The 9702-nt window shown below is 58.3% G+C and overlaps 1 protein-coding gene across 2 annotated transcripts in view; it reads right to left on the reverse strand.

Annotated features, from left to right (window-relative positions):
- NCKIPSD (NCK interacting protein with SH3 domain) overlaps positions 1–2038 on the reverse strand; it is a 50193-nt gene extending 48155 nt beyond the window's left edge. The window contains exon 1 of one of the 2 annotated variants that reach the window (XM_085072634.1): positions 1782–2038. In XM_085072634.1, coding sequence (XP_084928760.1) covers positions 1782–1952 — 171 coding nt within the window. In that variant the 5' untranslated portion in view covers positions 1953–2038. The remainder of the gene's footprint in view (positions 1–1781) is intronic. The other variant, XM_085072635.1, reaches the window with a different exon arrangement.
- Between the last annotated feature and the right edge of the window lie 7664 nt (positions 2039–9702).

Genomic DNA, 9702 nt, shown 5'->3' on the forward strand with positions numbered 1-9702 from the left:
GCAAAATATAATGTTAGAAATGAATGTAAAGTCATAGAATAAATACTTTTCCTGTAAGATTTTGAAATGCACACTAGCAAGGTACCTGCAAGAAAAACTGGTATGAGTGAGCAGCCTAGGAGAAGGCTCCTGCACCCACAGCAGCTAGAAGACGTCATGCCACACAAGCAAATGAAGCAAGAGACTGCAGAGAGGAAACTCATGAGCAGCAACCTGGAGCTATGCCACCGTGGGGTTTTAAAATCTAGCAGTTAATAAGGTCTTTGCTGTGTAACTAAATAGCTCCTGTAAATAGCTTAAGAGCTTATTGATACACAAGATGTCCCCTCCCGTCAGGCCATCCTGCCAGGCTGCAGAAGAGCTCCAGCCTCACAGGATGGACAGACCAAGCGGCCGTCGGAGGGACCTGGTGTTGCCCTAACACACATACAGGCTCCCCTGCTAATGCTTGTCTCACTGGAGTGTTCTGCAAAGCCCACACCCACACTTACTTACAGCCTCTGTTAATGCTAATCAGAAATTCAATGGCATCTGAAGGAGCAGCAGCAGCAGCACACTGAAATAATGGAGTTTGTCACCATTTTCAGACAGACTCCAAAAGGCCCATTTGTAACGTTCACATGCATTTCTGTGAAGTTACCCATTCACTGATGCAAAGAGCCTTCAACATCCAGTTCCCACAGCTATCCCAAGGCCCAAAAGTATAAAAATCCCCATGAATTACTTCTATATGAAACACCTATTTTAATTGCAGAAGCCATATCTTTCCTCAGAAGCCTCCACTAAGCAGCCCCTGCACCATAGAAGCCACAGGCAACCTCCTTCTCATGACACCTGTATGGGCATAGGGCTCATGCCCCAGCATCCAAAAGGTGTTCTCCATCCTCTGACCCCAGTTAGGGCCATAGCAGGTGCTCAGTCCTTCTGTAATTCCCAGTAGCACCAACTTGGCTGTAAGTGCCACCATTGCAGGCAACTTCTTGGCTTCTCCTGAGCCCCAGGACAGCAAGGGTGTGCTGTGAGCGTCATGGTATGTAGGTGGAAGGAGGACAATCACCCCTCACTGTCCTCTCAGTGTGGGGGTACCACACACACAGAGCCCCCAGGCTGAACAGCCAGCACAGAGATGGCCACGGGAGTGCTGCTAATTTACACCAAACACAGCTGCTAGCTAGGAGATTCCAGGTTACCTGGAATCACGTACACTCCAGGAAGGAGAATTCCCCTCAGCATCTCCCTGGGATTTTCCTGTCTTCCTCTCCCAGTTCTGCAGGAGTGAACTCCAGAACTGCCAGACCGTCAGTCCCTGGGCTCCTGACCTGGAGATGGCACCCTGGGGATCCCTAGCCAGCCCACTTCCTCGGGCTGAGCCTGATGAACTCTCACTTTGTGTCTGACCCGCAGGGCTGACGCTCCCCAAACCTGACACCACAGGAGATGTCTCCTGCTTCCTTCCAACCTCCGCATTCCCATCCCACAGTGTCCCAGACAGTTCCCGCATGCCGAAGACACTGCAGAGCAGCCACGGCCACAGAAACCCACCCGTTTCCCCAGCCGGGCCAGCGGCTCCCTGAGGGGTTACGCGAGGGACCGCGAGCGGCTGGGCTGCTCAGAGCAGGGGGCAGCTGCTCCGAGCACCGGGCTGTGCTCCGCCGCCGCCCCGCCACAAACCCAGCCCGGCACCGCCAGGAAAGCCCCACTGCCTGCGACGGGCCAGGACAGAGCCGGCCAGCCCCGGGACCCCCGGCAGAGCCGCCCCCGCCCGGCCCGACCCGGCCCACCTGCAGCCGCTGGAGGTAGGAGGCCGGCGCGTAGCCCGTCTCGCCGGAGCCGGCGCGAGTGACGAGCCACCAGTGCTGGTTGCTGCGCTCCAGCAGCAGGAAGGTCTCTCCGGCGGTGAAGGGCAGCGAGTTGGGCTCGGCCGAGCGGAAGCTGTACAGGGCCCGGTACATGGTGGCGGTGGCGGCACCGGCACCGCCGGCACCTCTGCCCGCCCGGACCGGCCCGGCCCGGCTCCGCCCCCGCCGGCCCCGCCCCTCACGTCCCCGCCGCGCCCCGCCCCCCGCGCAGTACCGCCCCCTGGCGGCGCGGCGGCACGCTGCCCCGCCCCGCCCGGCCGGTCCCGACCCCGCCCCGTGCCGCCCGCTGCGCCGCCAGGGGGCGCCGGCGGCTCGTGCAGCGCTGCGGGGAGCAGCGACGGGACCGACCCTGGGACTGACCCCCAGGACTGACCCACTGCATTGACCCCCGGCACTGACCCCCGGCACTGACCCACTGCATTGACCCCCGGGACCGACCCACTGCACTGACCCACTGCATTGACCCCCGGCACTGACCCCCGGCACTGACCCACTGCACTGACCCACTGCACCGACCCACTGCAGTGACCCCCTGCACTGACCCACTGCACTGACCCCCGGCACCGACCCACTGCACTGACCCACTGCACTGACCCACTGCATTGACCCACTGCACTGACCCCCGGGACTGACCCACTGCACTGACCCACTGCGCTGACCCACTGCACCGACCCCCGGAACTGACCCACTGCACTGACCCTCGGCACCGACCCACTGCACCGACCCACTGCACTGACCCACTGCACCGACCCACTGCACCGACCCCTGGCACCGACCCACTGCACTGACCCACTGCACTGACCCCCGGCACCGACCCACTGCACTGACCCCCGGCACTGACCCACTGCACCGACCCACTGCACTGACCCCCGGCACTGACCCCCGGCACCGACCCACTGCACTGACCCCCGGCACCGACCCCCGGCACTGACCCACTGCACTGACCCCCGCTCCGACCCCCGACGGGCCGTTGGCAGGCTCCATTAAGAGCGGACGCTTCCCCGGCGCCGGCCTGTTTGTGTCCCTCCTCCATCACACCGTTGCCCGGGTCGCTGCTGGCTCCGGGGGTCACTGCTCCCTCCTCCCGCCCATAGCCCACCCGCGCCTGGCCCCTCTGCCCCGCGCCGTGGCTCAAGCCCCCTCTTGGAATCCCGTATTGGAGCACCCGGCACCATTAAGTCCCCAAAGTCCCCGCCAGCCCCACCCAGGGCGCCACGAACGGTTTCATCCTGCCAGCGAACTCCCCTGGGCTGGTCCCGTTGCCCGCCTCTCCCCCAGCATGGGATCAGGGCTGGCTCTGTCCCGCAGTGGACACGGTGACCTGGCACGTGGCCGTGGGACACGGTCCATTAGGCCTGGAACTCTCCAAGAAGCCACAGCAGCCCCCAGCCCCATTCACCTCTTTGCCGCATTCCAGAACTCTTTGGGACACCACCCCAAGCAGCCCAAGACCTCTGCGAGGCCCACAAAGACATCAGCACCTTCCCTTGGTCCCTGCTACCCCTGACAGGGGTCTGAGCCCCTCTTACTGTCCTGGGGAAGTGCATGGCAGCCCTGTAGGACAGTCCACCCTCCCTCTTCCCCAGCCAGCGTTTTCTCCATGCTGCCCTAGGAACAAGAAAATTTTTCCACCTGGCAAAGTCAGCACAGAGAGCCCAGGAGTTGGGTGGGTGAGGATCTGGTTACAGCACCCCCAGTGGGGCTAGTACACACTCCTGCAGCCAAGCCCACCACAAAGACACCCCTCACCCATCCTGCCTATCCCTGCCATCCTGCCAGGATGCAGAGGTGCAGAGATGGATTAGTCTACAGGTACCCGCTCACAGTAACAGGGGAATTTAACTGACCCAGAAACCATCCACAACCCAATCCAGCCGGTGGTAATACAATAAAAAACCAGGCTCACAGCAGCCACAACCCCCTGCCTGCTCCCAGCACAGCCCACCCAGGCCCCCGCTTTTCCCAGCACTGGCAGTGAGGTAATTCTGGCTGATCCTGGTTACGCAGGGATGGAGGATGGAGTGGGAGTGAGCGGTTGCCTAGGCTCCCCCACTGCGGCGCGTACCAGGAATCACTGCGGCGAGCTCAAGTTGGGCACACTCAGGCTGGAAAGGCGATGGGGTGCTTTGATTGGGAACTGTGAGATGCAACCAGGACTGAATCCTTCAGGAGCCTTTCAGGTCTGGACTTCCTGCCTGGTCACAGTCCCTTCCAGATGCCCAGCAGGGCACGGCATGATGGCGGGCAAGGGATGGGCAGCCAGGGATCGGCACTTCAGGAGGGAAAGAAAACCTTCCCTCTTGTGGAGTCATCATTCTTAGTTCTACCCGTACTCCACGGGGACATGATTCCCTGCCTGCCCTGGTTTAGCTGCAGTGTTTACCCTGCCTCAGGGTCCACTTGTAGCTGTGTCCCCACTCCAGGTGAGCCCTGGCCACTCCCTGGCACGATCCCAGCTGTTTGTGCTGGGATAACGGTGCTTTGTTTCCACGAAGTCAGCAGCACAGGCTGTGCTGGCAGGCAAAGGCAGCTGAGGGGGATGCAGGCACCCACCACCCACCTCCCACGTGCACAGCAGCAGCAGCACCCCAGCCTCTCCCTCTGCTCAGCACAGCATCCCAGCTCTGCCAGACAGCGGCTGGGAAGGATTTCTTCTGTAAGGGCTCCTGCAAACCTTTCTGCATCTGGGTAGAATGCAGAGCCCAGGACAAATTCCTGTTGCTGAGGAATCAGCTTTGAATTGCAAGTGCTGGGTGATTTATATTGGACAGGGAGGGGCAATGAGCAAGGATCCTGCTGCGTCACTTGCAGGTGACTTTTAAAGCTGAACTTGAGACCTTGGAAAATAACACTTGCATCCCTTGCACTCAGAGCGTTGGGGACTGGGATCACTGTAAGCCGTGAAGGGCTCAGCATGTGCATGGCAGCCCCCACACTCCTGTTTTCCTCCAGGGCTGCGGAGGGGAAGCATTGCACAACAGCACTCATATGATTGGAGCACAAACTTGCCAGCTCCACATACACTTATATAATTCTGCACCGTCTGCTCGTCAACACGTTGCAAAACAGCAGTGGGATCAATCGCTCTACTTTTAGGTATACAAATATTATCGCATTCTCACCAACCTTCTCTGGGTGAAAAGTCATAGGATGTGAGGTGGTTTGAGGACCCTGAGTCCACAGCTCTGGGGACAGTATCTTCAGTGTGTCCTGCGGGGACTAGGGATATCCATGAGCAGGATGGCCAGGCATTGGGATTTCTGTTGTACATGTCCCTATTTCCCAATGTTCTGATGGCCCTACCTCCTGGAAAACCTCATTAAAAGGCTGTAGACAGGTACCCCCAACTGCAGACACCAGTATCACATCCAGAATATCTCACCTATCCAACTACATCTGCTCCCTTACAGGAGAAGCCCCCAAACCAGTGCTGCCTGCCAGCAGCTGGGAAGGGTGCTCCGCCCGGCAGGAGTGAACCCTGCTCCTGCCTCTTGCAAGGAACACAGTGATCCGTGCTGAGCCCAAGAACATCTTTTGGCGGCCGCTTCCCCGTGAAGCACAACACGTGGAGAAGCCGAAGCTGTCGGGGCAGTGGGTGGCTCTGGGACCGCTCTGCTCCGCCTGCCTGCGGGGCCGGGGTGTCCGCAGGGCTCCTTGCGCAACCCGTCCTGCACAAAGCCGGGGCTGGCTGCGGCCCAGACCCCTCCTGCGGCCGGAGGAAGGAGCAGCCAGTGCCTGCCAACAGCTGCACTTCCTAGAAACTAAGAAGACAGAAGGTCGGGAGAGTTGAGGGATGGTGGAGGGGGGGCCGGGGGATGCTGCGGGAAGGATTGAGGCGCTGCAGGTTACAAGGCGAGCAGCACACAGCCCAGCCCGCCCTGCAGCTCCTCTTCAGGAAAACAAGCTCTTTGGCTTCACACAGCAGCGCCCTGTTCTTTGTTAAACTCTGCTGGCGTCCAGATCTGATGAGCCCCTTGCCAGCCCACGCATGCTGTGGGCCGGCACGTCCCCTTCCCTCCTCTCCCCGCCGGGGCAGCTCCGCAGGCTCCAGTGCCATGCTGCGGAAACAAGCGGGTCAGGACAATGCCACTTTCTCTGCCACCAACCCGGCAGCTAGGCAGAAGGCATTCGGAGGGTGAGGGAAGTGCGGGGCAGGGGTAAGGTGCTTGGCAGCGAGAGCACCACGCCCTGGGCTGACCAAGCCGTCCTTCCAGCTGCAGGGCTGCCGGGTGAAGGGGGCTCCTGGCTTCTCATCTCCAAGCAAACCAATGCTACATTGCCCAACACCACCCTGCTCCATGTCCTTTCCTTGTTGCATGTGGGAAGAGCTGCAAAGCAAGGGGTTGTCTGGAATTGCAGCAGTGGATCTGGCTCTGTGGGCTGCAGGAGCTCCTCTGCTTCCCTTTCAAAGAGAATTGGAAAAGACTCCACGAGGCCAATGCAGCCTCTCACAGCTCAGCTGCTGGGGACACTGCTATGGTGCAAATCCAAGAAAGAGAAGACAGAGCCCATCATCTCATCTGGAGCTGGCAGCCCAGCATGAGGCACCAGCCTCCATTGTGTGAGGCTGCTGCCAGTGTCACCCTTTGCTGCCCATGTGGTTTGTGGGGCAGGAGTGACAGGGACCATATCCCTGCTTGCATCCCTTGCATGAGAGGGAGCCCATGGTTGGTGGGTGGGTGCAGCAAGGCCTGGCAAGCAGGTGAGGGGTGTTGGGACAGGGATCTCCACTGATAGAACAGGGTGCTCAGCCTGGTGGAGGCTGTCTCCACGGTTTGCTGTGCTCTCGTTCAGGTGTTTGAGTTACAGGCTTTGAACAAAGGCCAGGCAACAGAGTGCTGGGGGAGGCCCTTTAGCCAACTCTCATTCCCATATAATTGAAGGAAGGTGGCTTTACTCCCAGCCAGGCACACAAATCATTCATTCTGTGCCCCCTCTGCCTTGCCCTATGTGGCTCCAAGGCTTGGGCACCATTGGAATTGGCCACAGGACAGTGCAGGACCCTCACCCTGTGCCGAGGATGGATCCATGCACCCAGCGGCCCCCAGCCCCACTACAGCATCACCAGTTTTGTTAGCATCCAGTTACACAAACTGAAGCCCATCCCCATTAGAAACAAGGAAGGCACAGCTGCTGGGCCACACACAGCACCTGTTGTCCCCAGTAGTATATGCCACAGAGGTATCAGGGCACAGGGTCCCTCTACCCCTGTGCACTGAGAACCACCATGTCCCCAGTGGCTGGGGTCTGAGCCCTTTACAGGCCCAGGGCCACAGGGTGAACCATTGTCCCCTTGGCAGGGATCACAGTAACTTCAGGCTGCTGCCCTGTGAGATGTCACTGCTCGGCCACAAGGAAATATTTTGTTCTCGCTCCATAAAAGGCATTTATGTGTCCCTCCCCACTGGCACAGACCCAGCTCAGGGGAAGAAGTCCAGAAGCTACTCAAGAGGCAGCAGCATAGGATGGGAAAAGTGCAGAGACAAAGGTGCCCTCTCCTCCAGCAAGGGCAGGGGCTATCTCCTGCCTCTTCTTGCTTCTGCTCTGCCCAGCCCCAGTGCCAGGGAGGCCACCAACCAAAAGATCCTGGCAGGTCCACAGAGCACCACTCAGCCCCCACGTCAGTCCCCAGTGCCCTGCTAGCAAAGCAGAGCTCAATTCACTGGAGAAGCCAGATGCCGGAATGTGTTTCATCTCTAGCCAGCTGATGCATGGCAATTCCTGTCAGCCACCCCAGTTTTGGGCCAGAAGTGACCTATTTATGTAAGGCAAGCTCCTCACAAGCCTGGGGCTGGTGCAGCATACTGCAGGAGCAGCCATGGGAAAGCAGGAGCCGGTGGCCTGGGGTCAAGACCCAGCCAGGCTGGACCACGTGCTGTCTCCCACCCAGCCCATACAAAGCCACTGGTGCAGGGTCAGGCCCAGCACACTGGAGCCACCCTGGGCGATGGTCCTACTAGGGCAGGGCTGGCAGGAAAAGGTGGGTCTTCTCCAGGCATCAGGAAGCAGACAGGGAGGAGACCAGACACAGGGGAGCCTTGAGGAACAGGGACGTGCACTCAGCATCGTCCTCCATGGAGCAGAGGCTGCAGCAACTGCAGAATTGGGGGTCCCTGCCAGGGCACAGGCTGTCCCAGCTGTCCCTTCCCAGTGTTCCTGCTGGCACAACCAGTATGGCTGGAAGTTCACTGTTCAGGGAGGACCAGAGCTGTGGGAGCCATGCTCAGAGCATGCAAAGCAAGGGCAGAATTCATGCCTGGAGGGAAAATGCTTTCTGCAGAGGCAGAAGCACTGGGTTCCATGGCATAGATGCTCGTCTGCTGGAGGTTCTCTCTCACAAGGGCATGCAGATGAGGCTGCTTCATCACCACCCCACTGCCAGTTGTGGCCCAGAGGGACATCTCCAGAGCTTCTGCCTCTAAGGTCAGCCCAGTGCCACAGCAACAGAGGAAAAACAGGAACAAAAAAAGCCCTCAAGTCTATTCACCAGCCCAACTGCTGTTCTATTATTCCGTCACTGTGTCCTTTGCCATGGTCCGACAGGTGACCACAACCATGCTCCCCAAACTATCCCCAAACCACTCTCTCCCAAACCCTGCTCATCCCACTCCTGTTCCCCAAAAAGCCCAGGCACAGGGCTGGGAGGTAGCATGGCCATTTACAGGGACTGTGGGAACCCCATTCCCACCCCGGGATGTTGGCAGTTACACAACTGCCTTTCCCCAAACAAGGAATTGCTTGGAGGGATCTGTGCAGAACAGCATGCAAGGAAAACAAACCTGCTCTTGAACTTTGCAAGATAATATGCCATTTAGAGGTACTTGCACATGGGTTGCCCCTTTTTTAACCTTCGAGCATGTGGCATGAGGGATTTTTCTTCCTGACATTTTGCTCTTACATACCTCAAAGAAACTAATGAAAAAGATCTTCTCTGTCCTTGCCCCCCCACGCCCAGCTGCTGCAGTCCAGGAAGCTCCCAACCACCTTGTTGCTTTGCAGGACTGGCAAGGCATCTCTTAATCCTCAGACAATATTGGCAAAAGGATTTTAGCAGTACTGGCCTGATCCCACAGGGGCAGGTCCCTCTGCCTTCCTACAGCAGTACCAATTGCACCTGGGGGATTGCTGTTGTTCTATATGGACCCCCAAGTGCTCCAGGTCTGGCTGCTGACTCCATACTTCCCTGAGACCATGTCCAGACCAAGCTTACCCCGCTGGCAGTGTTTCTGCAGCTCCCTGCCTGTACCCAGGGCTGTGTCTGCAGGCAGCAAAACAAAGAGGGCTTGTTCTGGAGGCAGCTTGCATCAGAGCAAATGCGATTGTTTGCATGGGATTTTATGAATTCCCTCCGGAGTTCCTACGTAACACAAGTACATTAGAGGACTTTATCCCTGCTAATTTCAGACTACAAAGTCAAACCATGTATCAGATGAATCTGCACAGGGAGGCTTATTCATAAGTAGCACCAGTGATCAGCGAACACAGTGCCTGCCAAGAGCCTCATCATTAGCTCATTAGCAGAGGACATCACATCCTAAACTGGAGAACTGAAAAGGAAACGTCACCTTGCAGCCACGGTCCCTCTCCTTGTGCTGGGCATGTCCTGGGAACAGCAGGCAGGAGCACTGCTCATCAATGCCGAAGGCATTTTGCACTGGAGATGTCAAAAGTAGCCCCATCCTCCCCACTTGCCCAAGGCTTTTTGCACCCAGTGCCAGGAGTGGCTCCGAGGCTGCTCACAGGGCCCTGTCAGCTGCACCCAGCAGCAACATATGACCTGTTCAGGCTGGACAAGCCCAACTCCAGAGAAAACAGCCCATATGCTGGCATAAAATAATGAGGT

Source organism: Lichenostomus cassidix, chromosome 12, assembly GCF_008360975.1.
Source record: "Lichenostomus cassidix isolate B80296 chromosome 12, HeHo_3.0, whole genome shotgun sequence".
Lineage (NCBI taxonomy): Eukaryota > Metazoa > Chordata > Aves > Passeriformes > Meliphagidae > Lichenostomus > Lichenostomus cassidix.